At 44.2% G+C, this 20,885-nt stretch overlaps 1 protein-coding gene across 1 annotated transcript; it reads left to right on the forward strand.

The window, feature by feature from the left end:
- Positions 1–411: 411 nt before the first annotated feature.
- LOC309544360 (olfactory receptor 6C75-like) lies at positions 412–1,380 on the forward strand (the record flags this gene model as incomplete). Its single annotated transcript, XM_082243259.1, has 1 exon — positions 412–1,380. One exon carries the CDS (start codon positions 412–414, stop codon positions 1,378–1,380), a length of 969 nt encoding a protein of 322 aa, XP_082099385.1.
- Between the last annotated feature and the right edge of the window lie 19,505 nt (positions 1,381–20,885).

Genomic DNA, 20,885 nt, shown 5'->3' on the forward strand with positions numbered 1-20,885 from the left:
GCAGGTATAACAGCTTCAACTGTTCTGGGAAGGCTGTGCACAATGTTTAGGAGTGTGTCTATGAGAATGTTTGACCATTCCTCCAGAAGTGCATTTGTGAGGTCAGGCACTGATGTGGACGCCCGATTCGCGGTCTCCACTCTAATTCATCCATAAGGTGTCCTATCCGGTTGAGGCCAGTCAAGTTCCTTCACCTCAAACTCGCTCATCCATGACTTTATGGTCTTTGCTTTGTGCACTGGTCCAAATCATTTAGTAAAGGGGGGATTATGGTGTGGGTTTTTTTTTGTTATAGTGTATGCAAATATTTACATGTTGTTTTATATTCAGTAAACATTTAGTAAAAATCATTTAAAATGGTGTATTTTTACAAAATATTTCATTGTTTTCTTTTTCAGCAGACAAGCAACAATGGAAAATCAGACCAATGTGAAAGAGTTTATTGTTCTTGGGTTCTCAAACATACTAGGATATCAAAATTTCTTGTTTGTGTTTTTCTTGATATTGTATTTAATCACTATCACTGTAAATATATTCCTTATCACCATAATTCGATGCACACGTCAGCTCCATAAACCCATGTATTTCTTTCTTGGTAACTTATCTTTCCTTGAATTGGGTTATATCTCTGTAACTGTCCCAAAAATTATTATAGACATCCCAAGGAAAAGAAAAAGCATTTCCTTTAATGGATGTATCACACAGCTCTTCTTCTTCACTTTCCTTGGTGCCACTGAGACCATTCTTCTATCAGTTATGTCCTTTGATCGATTTCTGGCAGTATGTTTCCCTCTGCGCTACACAAGCATCATGAGTCATAAGTTCTGCTTCATTCTGTCATCTGCCTCGTGGGTCCTTGGTTTCTTGACCACATCATTTCCAATTATTTTGTTATCACAATTGTATTTTTGCAGTGCCAATGTCATTAACCATTTCTTTTGTGAGTCAGCTCCTCTGCTTAAACTGTCCTGTTCTAACCCTTATTTCAGAGAGCTCACTGTCATTGTCTGTGCATCTTCAGTCATCCTCAGCTCAATTCTTTTAACTATAATGTCTTATGGATTTATCTTGAGGGCTATATTGAGATCTAAATCCATCAATGGAAAACAGAAAGCGGCATCTACCTGTGCTTCACACCTGTTGGTGGTATCCACCTTCTACTCAACAGCATTTGCCATGTACATTAAGCCCACTGCAAGTGAAGGATCCCTGAACAAAGTGATGGCATTGTTCTATGCAGTCTTCACTCCCCTTGTCAACCCCTTTATCTACACTCTACGTAACAAGGAAGTTAAAGAAGCCTTTTTGTTCCTCATAAAAAGAAAGTGGTTCTGGAGCTATTCAGGAGTCTTTGTCAGTAAATTAGCATTGTGCCAATAAAATAAAGTAAATAATAAATGTTGCAAAATCTACAGTATTTAAACTTTAGCACAATCTAGCTCTGGAAGCTGTTGGATCAATGCACAGCGGAATAATAGGACATCTGATATCTACAGCCCTGCTCCCAACACATATGTGGAAGCTGTTGGGTCAAGGCACGGCAGAAGAAAAGGACATCTGATATCTGCTAGCTCTGCTACAGTCACAAACCTGAAAGCTGACAGGTCAACGCACCGACAAAGCTGGGAATATTCACGATATGATGTCTGCTAGAAATGCTTTAATAAGATTACTGGTAGCCATAGTAATAATACTGGCCAGGCCCATAAGGGGGAGGGCAAATGTGACTCGTGTATCAAAACTAGGGATGATCAAACTTTTGAAAAGTTCGGTTCGGCCAGAACATCCGAACTACCCGAAAGTTCGGCCGGATTTCAGAACCCCATTGAAATCAATGGACCCGAACTTCGGTAATCAAAAAACACCATTTTAAAGCCCTAAAACCCAATAAATGTGCCTAGGGTTCTGGGTCATGCCCCAGGGACTATTAATCACACAAAAAAAAGTTCTAAAAAATTGTCATTTTTGATAAAAAAGCCAATTATTGAAAAAATTAAAAAAAGAGAGATTTTTTTATTTTGACTTTGGATTTAGTATCTGGGGGGTCTAAAAAATGTACCTGTGAAGTTTCAGCTCTGTAGCATGTCCAGAACCAGAAAAAAAGATACTTTTTCCGTAGAGCAGGGATGGTGGGACCCTACTTTTACACCTATATAATCTTTTTTTGGGGGTTCTGGACATGCTACAGAGCTGAAACTTCACAGGTACACCTTTTAGACCCACCAGACACAAAATCACACAAAAAAAGTTCTTAAAAATTTTAATTTTTGATAGATTTTTGATAGAGAGCCAATTATTGAAAAAATAAAAAAAAATAAAAAATGTAAAAAAATAAAAAAAATGCTTTGGATTTAGTATCTGGGGGGTCTAAAAAGTGTACCTGTGAAGTTTCAGCTCTGTAGCATGTCCAGAACCATAAAAAAAAAGATTGTTTGTATTAGTGCAATTATAGATCTGGAATATGGCTTCTCGCTTTTCACACCTTGCCGGTTTAATAGCAGGCGTTTTTTGGGGAATTTTTTGGGGTTCTTTGGAGTCAGGAAAAACATCTGAACTTGTGTATAGTGGTATTGTACACAAGTTCAATAGAGAAGCCGTATTCCTGTTCTAATAAAAATGATAAGAAAATGCTAATTTTTGGGGGGTTCTGGACATGCTACAGAGCTGAAACTTCACAGGTACACTATACACAAGTTCAGATGTTTTGCCTGCCTCCAAAAACCCCCCAAAAATGCCTGCAACAACACACCTGGGCGTTATTTTTGGCGCTAGCGTTTTTTGGGCATTTTTTGGGGTTCTTTGGAGGCAGGCAAAACATCTGAACTTGTGTATACGGGTATATATACACACATACTTATATGTATATACACACATAGACATATATAGGTGTGATAGGAGCAGAAATATATGCTTGCGCTAATGAAATCATTTACACTAATATGGTTATGCTCCTATAACACCTATATCTGTCTAAGTGTAAAATACATATAAGTATGTGTGTGTACACAAGATCAGATGTTTTTCCTGCCTCAAAAGAACCCAAAAAAATGCCCAAAAAAAAGGCCTGCTATTAAACCGGCAAGGTGTGAAAAGCAAGAAGCCAACATCCTGTGCTGAAAGTGTTCTAATACAAACAATCTTTTTTCTTATGGTTCTGGACATCCTACGAGCTGAAACTTCCCAGATACTAAATCCAAAGACAATAATTTTTCAATAATTGTCTCTCTATCAAAAATCTATCAAAAAAGACAATTTTTAAGAACTTTTTTTGTGTGATTTTGTGTCTGGGGGGTCTAAAAGGCGTACCTGTGAAGTTTCAGCTCTGTATCATGTCCAGAACCATAAAAAAAAGATCATATAAGTGTAAAAGGGGGGTCCCACCATCCCTGCTCTACTGAAAAACTATCTTTTTTTCTGGTTCTGGACATGCTACAGAGCTGAAACTTCACAGGTACACTTTTTAGACCCCCCCCCCCCAGACACTAATCCAAAAAAAGTCATGCCTGCCTCCAAAAATGCCCGATAAATGCAAGAAAAAATGCCGTAGAGAAGCCGTATTCCTGTTCTAATAAAAATGATAAGAAAATGCTAATTTTTGGGGGGTTCTGGACATGCTACAGAGCTGAAACTTCACAGGTACACTATACACAAGTTCAGATGTTTTGCCTGCCCCCAAAACCCCCCCAAAAATGCCTGCAACAACACACCTGGGCGTTTTTTATTTGACACTAGCGTTTTTTTGGGCATTTTTTTGGGTTATTTGGAGGCAGGCAAAACATCTGAACTTGTGTATAGTGGTGTATATACACACATATTTATATGTATATACACACCTAGACATATATACAGTGGGTACGGAAAGTATTCAGACCCCCTTAAATTTTTCACTCTTTGTTATATTGCAGCCATTTGCTAAAATCATTTAAGTTCATTCTTCTTCCTCATGAATGTACACATAGCACCCCATACTGACAGAAAAACACAGAATTGTTGACATTGTTGCAGATTTATTAAAAAAGAAAAACTGAAATATCACATGGTCCTAAGTATTCAGACCCTTTGCTGTGACACTCATATATTTAACTCAGGTGCTTTCCATTTCTTCTGATCATCCTTGAGATGGTTCTACACCTTCATTTGAGTCCAGCTGTGTTTGATTATACTGATTGGACTTGATTAGGAAAGCCACACACCTGTCTATATAAGACCTTCCAGATCACAATGCATGTCAGAGCAAATGAGAATCATGAGGTCAAAGGAATTGTCTGAAGAGCTCAGAGACAGAATTGTGGCAAGGCACAGATCTGGCCAAGGTTACAAAAAGATTTCTGCTGCACTTAAGGTTCCTAAGAGCACAGTGGCCTCCATAATCCTCAAATGGAAGAAGTTTGGGACGACCAGAACCCTTCCTAGAGCTGGCCGTCCAGCCAAACTGAGCTATCGGGGCAGAAGAGCCTTGGTGAGAGAGGTAAAGAAGAACCCAAAGATCACTGTGGCTGAGCTCCAGAGATGCAGTCAGGAGATGGGAGAAAGTTGTAGAAAGTCAACCATCACTGCAGCCCTCCAACAGTCGGGGCTTTATGGCAGAGTGGCCCGACGGAAGCCTCTTCTCAGTGTAAGACACATGAAAGCCCGCATGGAGTTTGCTAAAAAACACCTGAAGGACTCCAAGATGGTGAGAAATAAGATTCTCTGGTCTGATGAGACCAAAATAGAACTTTTTGGCCTTAATTCTAAGCGGTATGTGTGGAGAAAACCAGGCACTGCTCATCACCTGTCCAATACAGTCCCAACAGTGAAGCATGGTGGTGGCAGCATCATGCTGTGGGGGTGTTTTTCAGCTGCAGGGACAGGACGACTGGTTGCAATCGAGGGAAAGATGAATGCGGCCAAGTACAGGGATATCCTGGACAAAAACCTTCTCCAGAGTGCTCTGGACCTCAGACTGGGCCGAAGGTTTACCTTCCAACAAGACAATGACCCTAAGCACACAGCTAAAATAACGAAGGAGTGGCTTCACAACAACTCAGTGACTGTTCTTGAATGGCCCAGCCAGAGCCCTGACTTAAACCCAATTGAGCATCTCTGGAGAGACCTAAAAATGGCTGTCCACCAACGTTTACCATCCAACCTGACAGAACTGGAGAGGATCTGCAAGGAGGAATGGCAGAGGATCCCCAAATCCAGGTGTGAAAGACTTGTTGCATCTTTCCCAAAAAGACTCCTGGCTATATTAGATCAAAAGGGGGCTTCTACTAAATACTGAGCAAAGGGTCTGAATACTTAGGACCATGTGATATTTCAGTTTTTCTTTTTTAATAAATCTGCAACAATGTCAACAATTCTGTGTTTTTCTGTCAGTATGGGGTGCTATGTGTACATTCATGAGGAAGAAGAATGAACCTAAATGATTTTAGCAAATGGCTGCAATATAACAAAGAGTGAAAAATTTAAGGGGGTCTGAATACTTTCCGTACCCACTGTAGGTGTGATAGGAGCAGAAATATATTGGTGTTAATTATTTCATTAGCGCAAGTAGTTTTTTCTGCTCCTTTCACACCTATATGTGCAGGTGTATATATACAGACATGGGTGTGTATATATACACCCTATACACATGTTCAGATGTCATGTCTGACTCCAAACATGTGCTCAAAAAATCACTAGCAAAGCCTGCAGCCAAAAATGCTGGCGGCGGCGAAGCCATATTAGTGCAGCGAAAGTGACTTGAGAGAAACTAGCTTTTCTCTATTGTGGTCACCCTGCTATGGAAGGGTTTGGTCACCCAGCCATAGCAGTCACTGTCAGTTCACCCTACACTACATTACGGTCACCCTGACACTTCACACTTTCCCTACAGAAACTAAATTTTTGAAGATAACTAAAGTGTAAAGGAGCACTCTAACTACAATAGATATCCCTTTCCTGACACTAATAAATGCTAAATGACACTTTTAAAGTAAAATTAGCAGAACTGCTTCCACTCTCTTCCATGTCCAGTATAACAATGCTAGGAATTTGGCGGGGGCTATCTTATATACTGGGGGGCGTATTCACTAATGATTGGACTATGGACCCCCTAGTCACTCCAATCACATTCCTAGCATTCTTCTGCCCCCTCAATTGGCTTTTGCTAATGGTTCTGGTCCAATCACAGGCTTTTAAAGCCCATTTCCTGAACCATTGCATTTTGGTCGGTTCTGGTTGGCGAATTCCGAACTTTTTGGGCAAAAAGTTCTAAATTCGGCCTAACCTCGAACACCCAATGTTCGGGCCAAACCGATGGTCGACCCGAACCGTTCGATCATCCCTAATCAAAACGACTAAAGTAGGCCCCATAACCACATGAATGTTGCTGTGCCATTCTCATTACAAATGTGAAGGCATAGTAACTGGCACTTGTATGCATAATGAAACCACTAATTCAATGTGCACTGCAGGGGACCAGGTAACCTGTTATGACCCCACCTATGCATCCACTAAAACTTGGTTAACCATTCTGAGCTTTGGCTCCACAGGCAAGCTGATAAACCGTACTTTGATAACCAGCCCCAATACAGCAGCAAGCCTGATTTTTGATGTGTGCTCTGCCACTAACCTCAACCACTTACCAAGGAGAGGTTGCGGTGGTTTAGAATGGGAAAATGAGTACCTGACCAATGACAGACACATCTGCTCTGGGAAGCTAGGAAATGGTTGCACTAGGGAATTTTGGAACTATTGTCCTTAGTGGGAGTGTGCCACTAGGGCAACATGGGGAAGGATAAATCAGGACCATCATTACTCCCTTCCACATCCTAGGGGTCCTCCCTGGACTCGGTGATCCCATGATGCTATGTGATGCTCAGTCTCTACTGATACAACAACAACTTAGCAGCTGTTCAACTGGGACACCCGATCCCCTCTCATCTCTCTGATCTCTCTCTTAACCGGTTGCCGACCGCCGCACGACTATATACTGCGGCGGTCAGCCCCGGCCAGGCAGAGTGACGTATCGATACGTCACTCGCCTGTCACTGACTTGCGAGCCTATTGCGGGCGGGCGCGCGCCCGCCGAGGCGCGCGCCCGCCGCGGCTCGTTTACAGACAAGTCAGTGCGTGTGACCGGCGGACTCGATGTCCGCCAGTCACACTACGATCGCTCCTGTGAAGGGAGAAAGACAGAGCGGCTTGTGTAAACAAGCTGCCTGTCAGTTCTCCCTGTGTAAAAGTGAAGATCTGACCGTTCTACTATGTAGAACTGTTGATCTTTGCTTTTACACCAATAGCAATGTCCCTGCACAGTTAGAATCACGCCCCTAGGACACACTTAACCCCTCCCTGTCCAATAAAGTTAACCCCTTCCCTGCCAGTGTCATTTTTGCAGTAACAGTGCATATGTATAGCACTGATTACTGCAGTAATGTCACTGGTACCCCCAAAAGTGTCAAAAATGTCAGTCAAGGGTCCGATCTGTCCGCCGCAATGTCGCAGTACCGAAAAAAAAATCGCAGATCGCCGCCATTACGCGTTAAAAAAAAAAAACACCAAAAATGACAAAAATCTTTCCCTTTGTTAGTAAACACGATAACTTTTGCGCAAACCAATCAAAATACGCTTTTTGCGATTTTTTTTTAACAAACATAGGTAGCATAAAACAAATTGGCCGAAAAATGTTAAAAAATTTTGATTTTTACATTTTTTTTTGGGGAATTTCATATAAAAAAATGTGAAAAATATTGTTATTTTTGCAAAATTTACGCTCTTTTTTTGTTTATAGCGCGTGATCAAAAAATCGCACAGGTGATCAAATACCACCAAAAGAAAGCTCTGTTTGTGGGAAAAAAAGGACGTCAAATTCGTTTAGGTACAGCGTCGCACGACCGCGCAATTGTCTGGTAAAGTCACGCAGTAAAAAATCGCAAAAAAAACCCTGGTCCTTTAGCAGCCAAATCCTCCGGGGCTTAAGTGGTTAATATAAGAGACTTGTACTTGACAATTACAGCAAAAATCAGATGGGTTAGGGAGATAAGACATGTTATTTGCTCTAGATGCTACAGAAAATGTATATTGTGCAGAGGAAATATGTGTGCTACTTGCTAACTATCCTAAAGTTGTAAAAGGAAATACAGTATCTCACAAATATGAGTGCACCCCTCACATTTTTGTAAATATTTTATTATATCTTTTCATTTGACAACATTGAATAAATTACACTTTGCTACAATCTAAAGTAGTGAGTGTACAGCTTGTATAACAGTGTAAATTTGCTGTCCCCTCAAAACAACTCAACACACAGCCATAAATGTCTAAACCACTGGCAACAAAAGCGAGTACACCCCTAAGTGAAATTGTCCATATTGGGCCCAATTAGCCATTTTCCCTCCCCGGTGTCATGTGACTCAGTGTTACAAGATCTCGGTGTGAATGGGGAGCAGGTGTGTTAAATTTGGTGTTATCGCTCTTACTCCCTCATACTGGTCACTGAAAGTTTAACATGGCACCTCATGGCAATTAGAATAAAAAATGCAGAGGGGACCAAATACCATCAAAAGAAAGCTCTATTTGTGGTAAAAAAAAAAAAGACATAAATGTTATTTGGGTACAGTGTTGCGTGACGGCACAATGGTCAGTTAACCTCCCTGGTGGTATGATTGTTTCCGATTTTAGGTGCTGAAAGCGGTACCATTATTTTACATGTAATTCTTAAGAATGAGCAGCCCAAACAAACTATTTACATATGATTTTTTTCATTTTCATTTTCATTTTTTTCTTCTTTATAACATCTCGGGTATGATAAAGTTTGAAACACAAAATCATGAATTATAATATAATAAATAACTATAAATAAGTATGTATATATATATATATATATATATATATATATATATATATATAAAAGTACAGTGAAACTGCAGGAAAGGGCACTGGGGGCAAACTAATGTGAATTTATTTTATTTTGTAATGTATCAGTGTGTTTGTGTGTTTTACTATTTGAATTTGCCACCAGTTCCACCCCCCCCTGCGAGCATCACATCGCAGGAGACAGTAGCCGGGGCTCACAGCATCGGGCAGAAGATCCGGCCACCGTATGCTGCAGGGACACATCGCGTGATTCCGGCGACAAGGTAAGTAACCTCTCTTACAGGATCCATCAATGCTCTGTACCCCAAGTGTGGCTAATGGCTCTGAAATTTCACCCCGAGCCACACTCGGGAATACTGCTAAGGAGGTTAAAGTAACACAGTGGCGTATTGCAAAAAATGGCCTGGTCATGAAGGGGGGTAAATCTTCTGGAGATAAAGTGGTTATTAAGAGAAACATTTAGTATTACACTGACACACCACAAACAAGTCTACAGACAGAGAATTAGTGTCACGAACCGGCAGGACTGGTAGTGGATCCTCTGGACCAGAGAGGCGATGGCACGGGTTGTACTAGAGGACCGGTTCTAAGCAGTTACTGGTCTTCACTAGAGCCCTCCGCAAGGCGGGATGGATTTGCTGCGGCGGTAACTACCAGGTCGTGTCCCCTAGTAACAACTCGACCTCTCTGGCAGCTGATATGGCGTGGTACATAGGGAGTAGGCAAGAGCGTAGTCGGACGTAGCAGAGGTCAGGGCAGGCGGCAAAGGTTCAAAGGCGAGTAGTCGGTAGCAACGGGTTCGGCAACAGGCAAAGCAAACAAACACAGCAGGGAACGCTTTCTCAGAGGCACAAGGCACAAAGATCCGGCAGGAAGCTGTGGGAGGAGAAGGTATTTATGGGTAGTGCACAGGTGAAGCCTAATTAAGTCAGCACTACCTCTCACAAACCTTAATAACCACTTTAGGCCAGGCACCAATCACTGGTGCACTGGCCCTTTGAATCTAAGAGTCCCGGCGCGCGCGCGCCCTAGAGAGCGGGGACGCACACGCCGAGACGCTGGAGTGCTGCCTGGGGGCATACGCTGTGAGCGCTCCGAGGCCAGCAGGGGGCCCGGAGCGCACAGCGTAACAGTACCCCCTCCCCTTTGGTCTCCCTCTCTTTTTGGTACCGAGGAACTTGAGGATGAGGCTGCGGTCCAGGATGTTCTCCTCCGGCTCCCATGACCTCTCCTCAGGACCGCAGCCCTCCCAGTCGACCAAAAAAAATATTTTCCCCCGGGAGATCTTGGTCGCCAAGATCTCCTTGACAGAGAATATATCGGAGGTACCGGCGACAGGAGTGGGAGAAACAAGCTTGGGAGAAAAACGGTTAAAGACAGCAGGTTTAAGAAGGGAGACATGGAAGGAGTTATGGATTCGGAGGGAGGGAGGAAGATGGAGCTGATAAGAAACTTGATTGATACGACTCTTGATTTTATAGGGTGCCAAGAAATGAGGGCCCAACTTGTAACTTGGGACCCTAAATCGGATGTACCTAGAGGAGAGCCACACCTTGTCACCCGGGCGAAATTCCGGAGGAGATCTGCGTCTCTTGTCAGCTTGAACCTTCATACGGGCGGAAGCCTTGAGGAGAGCAGCGTGGGTTTCTCGCCAGATGGAGGAAAAGTCCTGTACAAGACTGTCAACGGCAGGTACAGAAGAAGGAGTGGGAGACTGTGGCAGAGGTGGAAGAGGATGACGGCCAAAAACTACAAAGAAAGGAGACTTGTTGGAAGCAGAGGATTGTTTGTAGTTGTAGGAGAACTCCGCCCAGGGAAGTAGATCAGCCCAGTCGTCATGGCGTGAGGACACAAAGTGACGCAGATAGTCACCCAAAATTTGGTTCACCCGTTCTACTTGGCCGTTAGACTGAGGATGGTACGAAGAAGAGAAGTCCAATTTGATCCCTAGCTGGGCACATAGAGCCCTCCAGAATTTGGAGACGAATTGTACCCCACGATCCGAGACAATATGTTTGGGAAGGCCATGGAGACGGAAGATGTGTTGGAAAAATTGTTTGGCCAACATGGGTGCAGAGGGTAGACCGGGCAGGGGTACACAGTGAGCCATCTTGGAGAAGCGATCCACCACGACCCAAATAACGGACTTGCCATGGGAGGAGGGAAGATCTGTAATAAAGTCCATAGCGATGTGAGACCAGGGAACTTCAGGAACAGGTAGAGGCAAGAGGAGGCCCGTTGGTTTCTGGCAAGGCGATTTATCCCGGGCGCAAATCATACAGGCCTGGATGAAGTCCGAGACATCTTTCTCCAAAGAAGGCCACCAGTACCTTTGGGAGATTAGTTGGAGAGATTTTAGCACCCCTGGATGACCGGCAAAAGGGGAGGCGTGGCCCCACTTGAGAATTCGCAACCGCTGACGTGGAGGTACGTAGGATTTGCCAGGAGGAAGAAGGCGCAGGTCCACGGGAGCGACTGTAATAAGGCATTCTGGAGGGATAATATATTGAGGTGTTAACTCATCGCCCACCACATCAGAGGAGCGAGACAGAGCATCTGCCCTAATGTTCTTACAAGCCGGACGGAAATGGATCTCAAAATTAAAGCGGGCGAAGAACAGAGACCAACGGGCCTGACGGGGATTTAATCTCTGAGCAGACTGGAGATAAGCGAGGTTCTTGTGGTCCGTGAAGATGTACACAGGATGTGTGGCGCCCTCGAGTAAATGTCTCCATTCCTCCAGTGCCAATTTAATAGCCAGCAGTTCTCTGTCCCCAATGGAGTAATTTCTCTCTGCGGGAGAGAATGTTTTCGAAAAGAAGCCACAAGTTGAAGTCTTGCCCCTGGAGGACTTCTGGGTGAGGACAGCTCCGGCTCCCACCGAGGAGGCATCCACTTCAAGAGAGAAAGGCTTGGTGGAATCTGGTCTAGAGAGAACGGGTGCAGAGGCAAAGGTGGATTTCAGGGACTGGAAGGCTTCCTCGGCTTGGGAAGGCCAGGATTTGGGGTTAGCTGCTTTTCTTGTGAGAGCCACGATAGGAGCTACCAGAGTGGAATAGTGAGGGATGAATTGCCTGTAGTAGTTTGCAAAGCCCAGAAATCTTTGTATGGCTCGGAGACCAGAGGGGCATGGCCAATCCAGAACCGCCGAGAGCTTGGCTGGGTCCATTTGAAGTCCTTGGGCTGAGATAATGTATCCCAGGAAAGGCAGGGGGGTCCGTTCAAAAAGACATTTTTCAAGTTTAGCGTACAGGCGATTCCTCCTAAGACGAGTAAGAACTTGTCGCACATGGGCCCGGTGTTGGTCCAAATTGGAGGAGAAGATGAGGATATCATCCAGGTATACGACCACGCAGGTGTAAAGTAAGTCCCTGAAAATATCATTGACAAATTCCTGGAAGACAGCAGGTGGTGCGTTGCAGAGGCCGAAGGGCATCGCCAAATACTCAAAATGCCCGTCCCTTGTGTTAAAGGCGGTCTTCCATTCGTCTCCCTCACGGATACGGATCAGATTATAGGCCCCTCGAAGGTCCAATTTAGTGAAGATCTTTGCCCCTCGGAGACGATCAAATAGCTCAGAGATTAAAGGCAGAGGGTAACGGTTCTTGATGGTAATTTTATTAAGACCTCTGTAGTCAATGCAGGGGCGGAGGGAGCCGTCTTTTTTTGTCACGAAGAAAAAACCGGCCCCAGCAGGAGAAGAAGATTTTCTTATAAATCCTCTCTGTATGTTCTCACGTATATAGTCGGACATGGCAAGAGTCTCAGGAGGTGAGAGAGGATAAATTCTGCCCCGAGGTGGAGTAAAACCGGGTATCAGGTCGATCGGGCAATCGTAGGGTCGGTGAGGAGGAAGAACCTCAGCTTGTTTCTTGCAGAAGACATCCGCAAAGGAATGGTATGGCTTGGGCAGCCCAGGAGGCGGAGAAACTTGCGGGTCCTGTTTGACCAGAGCAGGCTTGAGACAGCGGTCAGAACAGGAGGAACCCCAACGCAGGATCTCACCGGTGGACCAATTCAGGACAGGACTATGACGTTTAAGCCACGGCAGGCCCAGGAGGAGTTCGGAGGAACAGAAGGGAAGGACAAAGAACTCTAAAGTCTCGGTATGAAATATTCCGATGTCCATCTGCAGAGGCTGGGTACGGAACTGCACGGTGGCAGAGAGTCTCTCACCGTTAACAGTAGAGATGAAAAACGGCTTGGGTAGATGGATTACTGGAATACGGTACTTGTCAACCAAGGAGGCGTGAATGAAGTTGCCAGCTGAACCGGAATCCAAGAAGGCGGTTGCGGAGAAAGAGGGCTTGGAAGAGATGATCAACTGCACGGGTATGATGAGACGTGGAGAGGAAGAATCCACACCTAGCAACGCCTCTCCCATATTTACTAGGTGCGAGCGTTTCCCGAACACGGTGGGCGGAGAGGACAATCTCTAAGGAAGTGCTCGGTACTGGCACAGTACAGACACAGGTTCTCGTCTCTGTGGCGGCTTCGTTCTTGCGGAGTCAGGCGTGACCGATCCACCTGCATGGCCTCCATGGTGGGAGGCCCAGTAGCGGGTTGAGGTGGACGCAGAAAAACGGGAGCCAGACGAGGGTAGCGTCTAGGACAAGCTTTTTCCTTTTCAAGGAGGAGTTCCTCTTGTCTTTCGGCGAAACGCTTGTCTATCCTAGTGGCCAGCAAGATGAGGTCACTAAGAGTGGAAGGAAGCTCACGTGCAGCCAGGACGTCCTTTATCTCGCTGTTAAGTCCCTTCTTGAAGGTGGCGCAAAGGGCTTCATTGTTCCAGTTCAGCTCAGAGGCCAGGGTGCGGAACTGAATGGCATAGTCACCCACGGAAGAACCTCCTTGGGTCAAGTTTAGTAAGGCAGTCTCTGCGGAGGTAACCCGGGCAGGCTCCTCAAAAACCTTCCGGAACTCTAGGCAGAAGCTCTGGATGGAAGCGGTGGCAGGATCTGAGCGGTCCCATAGTGGTGTAGCCCAGGCCAGGGCCTTCCCGGACAGTAAGCTGAGAATAAAGGCTACCTTGGCTCGCTCAGAAGGAAACTGGTCGGACAGTAGCTCGAGTTGGAGAGAGCACTGCGACAGGAACCCACGGCACTGCTTTGGATCTCCGTCATATTTGTCTGGTAGGGACAAACGGATTCTGGAACCGGTGGCAACTGCAGGCGGAGGTGCTGGCTGTTGCTGAGAAGGCAGGATCTGCTGCAACATAGCGGTCAACTGGGCCAGCTGTTGACCCTGCTGGGCCACAATGGTGGTGAGGTCCGCTAGGCTTGGCAGGGGAACATCAGCGGGATCCATGGCCGGATCTTACTGTCACGAACCGGCAGGACTGGTAGTGGATCCTCTGGACCAGAGAGGCGATGGCACGGGTTGTACTAGAGGACCGGTTCTAAGCAGTTACTGGTCTTCACCAGAGCCTGCCGCAAGGCAGGATGGATTTGCTGCGGCGGTAACTACCAGGTCGTGTCCCCTAGTAACAACTCGACCTCTCTGGCAGCTGATATGGCGTGGTACATAGGGAGTAGGCAAGAGCATAGTCGGACGTAGCAGAGGTCAGGGCAGGCGGCAAAGGTTCAAAGGCGAGTAGTCGGTAGCAACGGGTTCGGCAACAGGCAAAGCAAACAAACACAGCAGGGAACGCTTTCTCAGAGGCACAAGGCACAAAGATCCGGCAGGAAGCTGTGGGAGGAGAAGGTATTTATGGGTAGTGCACAGGTGAAGCCTAATTAAGTCAGCACTACCTCTCACAAACCTTAACCCTTAATAACCACTTTAGGCCAGGCACCAATCACTGGTGCACTGGCCCTTTGAATCTAAGAGTCCCGGCGCACGCGCGCCCTAGAGAGCGGGGACGCACACGCCGAGACGCTGGAGTGCTGCCTGGGGGGCCCGGAGCGCACAGCGTAACAATTAGTACTCTATCACTAAGCCTTAAGGCCCATATACACTATAAGAAAAACAGAAGTAAAATTTTGTACGAGGAACGATCGGCTGATTATCTGATCTGTATATCTATATATCTGTAAATGATTTGTATCATCTGTATAGTGCTTTCGACAGCCGATTCCGACTTTTCAAATGACAAAAACTGAATGTGCAGGCTACAACATTTTGTGTCATACGTGAACACAACTTCCGAAATCGTAAAAGCAAGACTACACATGCTCAGAAACAAAAGAATACATTACAATACAATTCAGCCCATTACATCAATTCTGAAGTTGTATTCTGTTGTATGGGAATTTTCGTAAGTTGAGCAACCTCTTTCGATATAAGACCAGCATGCAACAAAAATAGACGAATATTCGTCCGATAATCTCATCGTGTGTACCAGGCGGGTACACACAATAAGATTATCTTGGATGAATGATCGTCCATTTTTTTTTTTTTTTGCATGCTAGTCTCCATATCGAAAATGAATTGGTTACTAAAGTAGGAAAATTCTAGTACGACAGAGTAAAAATGTGGAAATTATGTATTTTTACTGTATTTTCAGACAAAAACTGTATTGATGAAAACCGTATGCTCTGATAATGTACGAGAAAACGTTTTTGTGTTTGTCCCTTCAGAAAATTTCAGATGAAAGCTGTGTACTAAGGATCAGATTATCGTACGATCAATTTGAAAGAGATATTTTTTGTATGATATTCTGATCGTGTGTACCCAGCTTTCAGCTAGCTCTAATAGAAAAGTAGAAGATACTTCTTTAACCACTCGATGTCCTTAGGCTATGTATAAATATCCTAGACATCCTGGACATCAAGTGGTTAAAACAAGCTTGGTATCATTTTTCGCTGTTCAGTAAAAAAGTGATTCAGGATGCTCTACAACTGCCTGATCACCTGTACAGTAGTGAAAAGAGGAGCACCTGAGCCACAAGGCCCTTTTCACAAAGGCCAGTTCTGGTCCAATCAGCAAGGGATCCATAAACAAATTTCCCACTAAATCAGAGCAGAATGGAATAAATATCAATTTTGTGACATCTTTGTCCATTGACAGCAGTATGGGGATAAGTTTTCCATGCTAGCTGTCACTTTATGAAATCAGCATGGTCGTGTGGGGCTGCGCCCACATGGACACATCCTTTACGGGGATGTATGGGCACACAGATACACTAACACATCTGCAGGAGACATGCATGGCACCAGCGATCTGCTGATTGCTGGTGCAATGCTTTACAGGCTCAAAATAAAAGCACGTTTTTTTTTACCTGCAAAAAAATTTGCAACTATTATTATTTTTTTAAAAAAGTGAACTGATCCTTTAAATAATTTTGGAAAATGCTCTTCAAGTAAGACCTCACCTTCACTGACACCACTAGAATACCTTGTGTATAAGCCTCCAGCAGACACACAAGAATTAAACATACCACCCTTTAAAATATAAACAGGATGTATTGGCAGAATAAAGTCATAAAGTAGAGATGGGCTGAACACCCCCTGTTCTGTTTACGCCAAAACTCTCGAACATCACGAAAGTTCTGAGTCGAATAACAAACCCAATTAAAGTCTATGGGATCGGAACTGGAAAAATCAAAAGTGCCCATTTTTAAGGCTTAGATGCAAGTTATTGACCATACAAAGGGTATGGGGGTCCGGGTACTTCCCTGGTGGACATGTATCAATGGGAAAAAAGTTTGTAAAAAAAACATCATTTTTAAATGAGCAGTGATTTACTGATGCTTAAAGTAAAACAATACAATTAAAAAATCATTTTAAATATAGCGCCCGTTGGTGTCCCCTTAGTCTGCATGTAAAGTGATGCATTTGTAATGTGTATAGAAGCTGCTGCAGCAAAAATTGCATTTTTAAAGGCAAAGAGATGTCATTTTTCCCTACTTTATTTCATAAACACTGGCTTGGGGAGCCAATCTGTATAATGAGACCACAATTTAGTGCACTCGGAACAAGATTAGAGATTTTTATGGATAAATTCTGGCGTCTGTTTCGCACACTTTGGATAGAAGTAACAGGTGTGGAAAAACTGGGCTTTGGGTGTTGGTGGTGCCTTCACACCTCAACCCTATAGAGGTGCCCTTGATGAAAGCAAAAACTGGCCTTGCTGTAAAAAATGTAAATGATATGCACCTGTCAAACATGTGTGGAAAAATTGATCCTTGGGTGTTTATTGTGCCCAGGAAACCTATATCAAAACATTTCTTCCAGATAAAATCAACACCCACAAAGCTTAGGCAGCATAGACAGTCTTGCGGAGATTCCAGATCTAGCAAACAACTAATTGGCGACATTGGCATCAAGGGCTTGATAGCTGCTGCTAATGCAGGACTGATTCATTTTTATAAATATCAGTCAGTCAGCAGAGTCTGTGAACAGACAAGCTCTTTTATTTGTCACAAAACCTCCAGCAGCACTGAATGCCCATTTGGAAAGTACACTAGATGCAGGACAGCACAGCAGCTCATTTGCATACTGGGCAAGTTCTGGCCAGTGGTCTATTCCCATGGCCCAGTATCCCAATGAATTGTCAACTGGAAAGCTATCCATGTCTGTTTTTGCCCTTAGATAATCTCCCACCATATGATGCAAATGCTGCTGATGGGATGTGAAAGCTGACAGCCCTTGGCGCTGAGGACTAAAAAAATTCTGAAATGCATCACTGAGGCAGCCCCCTTCTCCACCGCTTCTCTCTTGACCAACAGAAGCCTCAAAGCTAGCTTTTCCATAAGACTGTAACTTAGCAGAGTCTGGTTACATAAACTCTTCTTTAAGGTGTCCTCAAGATATTTCATCCTTTGCTCCCTCTGTTGGGACAGGATGAGTTCTGAAACTTTTCCCTTGTAATGGTGGTCAAGGAGGGTTGCCAAACAATAGTGGTCGTTTTCCTTGATGCCACAAATTCTCAGGTCCTTTCGCATGCTTTGAAGAATGAGGGAGCCCATGCAGTTTGTGGAGGCATGAGAAGCAGAGTCCTCGTGGTCGTTGAGGATTACAGTATCTGGAACTGCCTTCTCCCAGTCATGTACTACTCCAAAGGGTTCTGGGGACAGAAAACCATCTCTTAAGGATTGCCGTATGTCTTCCTCTGCTTCAATGCTTCAAACCCCCATGGTTAACAGAAGATAGACTTAGAACTAAACTAGAAAAACTTAACATAAATAAATCACCGGGACCGGATGGCTTGCACCCGAGGGTTCCTAAAGAGCTCAGCCAGGTGATTGCCAAACCATTATTCTTGCTCTTTAAGGATAGTCTACAGACGGGTATGGTGCCAGCTGATTGAAAAAAAGCCAACGTGGTACCAATATTTAAAAAAGGGCCGAGATATATCCCGGGTAACTATAGACCGGTCAGCCTAACATCAGTAGTCTGCAAGATTTTGGAGGGGATGTTAAGAGACAACATACGAGACTTTAGTAATGAGAACGGTATTATTAGTAGTAATCAGCATGGATTCATGAAAAATCCTTCTTGCTAGACCAATCTATTAACCTTCTACAATGAGGTGAGTTGCCATCTAGACAAAGGAAAGCCTGTGGATGTGGTGTATCTGGACTTTGCAAAGTTCCCCACAAACGCTTACTGTAAAAACGAAGGTGCATCTCACTATTTGCGGAAAATAATGGGGTGGGCAACTACATGGCAGATGAGGTTTAATGTTGAAAAATGTAAAGTAATGCACTTGGGCATCAGAAACACGAAAGCAAGCTACTCATTAGGGGGGGAACCTCTGGGTGAATCTAAGATGGAAAAGGACCTGGGGGTCCTAGTGGACAACAGGCTTGGCAGTGGCATGCAATGCCAAGCCGCTGCAAGCAAAGCCAACAAAATACTGGCATGTATAAAAAAGGGGATTCACTCCAGAAATAAAGAGATTATTTTTTCACTCTACAAGACTCTGGTCCGTCCACATCTGGAGTATTCCGTCCAGTTCTGGGCACTGGTCCTCAGGAAGGATGTGCTGGAGCTAGAGAGAGTCCAGAGAAGGTCAACAAAAATAATTAGGGGAATGGAGGACACCAGCTATGAGGAAAGACTACAAGCATTGAATTTATTCTCTCTGGAGAAGAGACGCTTGAGGGGGGATATGATATCAATGTACATATACTGTACTGGTGATGACCCTAGCATAAGGAACAAACATTTCAAAGAAAGGAAATACAATATGACACGTGGCCACTCACTAAAACTAGAGGAAAAATGGTTTAACCTTAAAATACGTAAGGGGTTCTTTACTGTCAGAGCAGTAAGGATGTGGAATTCTCTTCCACAAGCAGTAGTATCAGCAGGGAGCATCGATAGCTTCAAAAAACTATTAGATGGGCACCTTAAAGACCACAACATAAGGGGGTATACAATGTACAGTTAACATCAAACACACACACACACATCATAGGTGGAACTGGATGGACTGATGTCTTTTTTCAACCTCACAAACTATATATATTTTTGTGTGCTTTCACTATAATGTAAATGAATGAAAACATGCCTTAATTAGTGATTATGCCACAAACTATTTGTATGCATGAACCTATAGTCACACAGATCAGCTCTAAGATTATGACCACTGACAGGTAAAGTGAATAACATTGATTATCTCATTGCAATGGTACCTGGAAGTGGGTGGGATACAGTCAGCAGCAAGTGAACATGTTGTCCTTAAATTGATGTTTTGAAAGCAGAAAAAATGAGCAAGCATAAGGATTTGAGTAACTTTGACAAGAGCCATCATCTCTAAAACTGCAGCTCTTGTGGGATGTTCCCAGTCTGCAGTAATCAGGACCCACCAAAACTGGTCCAAGGAATGGAAACGAATGAACTGGTGACAGGGTCATAAGTGGCCAAGGATTGTTGATGCACATAGGGAGCAAAGGTTGACCCTTGTAGTCCAAACCAAAAAAAGAGCAACTTTATGTCAAATTGGTAAAAAAGTTAATGCTGTTTCTGATAGAAAGGTGTCTAAACTCAATTGTTGAAAACTCTTTGTTTTTTAAAATATTTTTTCCCCAAATGTTAATCTATAATTTTTGCATTAGAGAAAGGCTATCATGTACTCTTAGGCCAGTGTCCTTGTGTGTTAGTAGTTGTTTATGCACTGCACTAGGCTTGCTGGGCTTTCTAGTCCAGTGGTTCTCAACTCCGGTCCTCGGGACCCACCAACAGGCCAGGTTTGCAAGATAACTAAATTACATCACAGGTGATCTCATTTGCTGCTCAGTGATTGCAGTATTCTAGTCTGCATCCCCCAAGGTAATACTTAAAATCTGGCCTGTTAGTGGGTCCCGAGGACCGGAATTGAGAACCACTGTTCTAGTCTACCAGTTTGCACTTTCCTTTACTTTCCATCTCCAAGATGGCCACTGTCACAGCCTGATGACGGAGCACGCATGCTCCGACCGCATGCCACGACCACATTTCCTCTTTCTGTGCTGACATTACTTCTGCCTTCCCAGGGGAACCAGACCTACCAGGAAGTGCTGGGAGCCACCAGCACAGCTATGGGCTTTGCTCCAAATCCACCACAGTAGGACCAGACCGGCTCACCACAGGGGTGTTACCTAAATGAGTGCTTTTCCTTCTTACTGTTGTGAGTTGCCACCAATCATGGCTCAGGGTCCAAGTATACGCCCCACACTAAGTAAAGGGTGCCCACGCAGCCGCAGCATGTAGTGTGATTGTGCGTGTGAGGAGACAGAGAGAGGAACGTGTTTGAGGCAGGGCGAGAATAGCTTTCTTTGCAGTTTGTCAGACAGTGCAGTGAGACATTCCTAGCAGTGTAGGGAGGGACAGGAACGTGTTTGAGGCAGGGAGAGAATTGTTTCTTTACAGTTTGCCAGACAGTGCAGTGCCAGTGAGACATTCCTAGCAGGGAGGGAGAGAGATTTGTGCTTTTTACAAGTTCGGAGATCAGATAGTGAGAAGTATATTCAGTAGTGCATACCATAGACCATATACTCTACATAAATCTCTATATATAGGGCTATCAATTACATCATATCAGGTCGTTTTGTATACTGTATACCCATTACATCTTTCCCAATATTATAGGGCTATTGATTACATCATATCAGTTAG

Source organism: Pelophylax lessonae (genome assembly GCF_965119305.1).
Source record: "Pelophylax lessonae genome assembly, chromosome: 1".
NCBI lineage: Eukaryota > Metazoa > Chordata > Amphibia > Anura > Ranidae > Pelophylax > Pelophylax lessonae.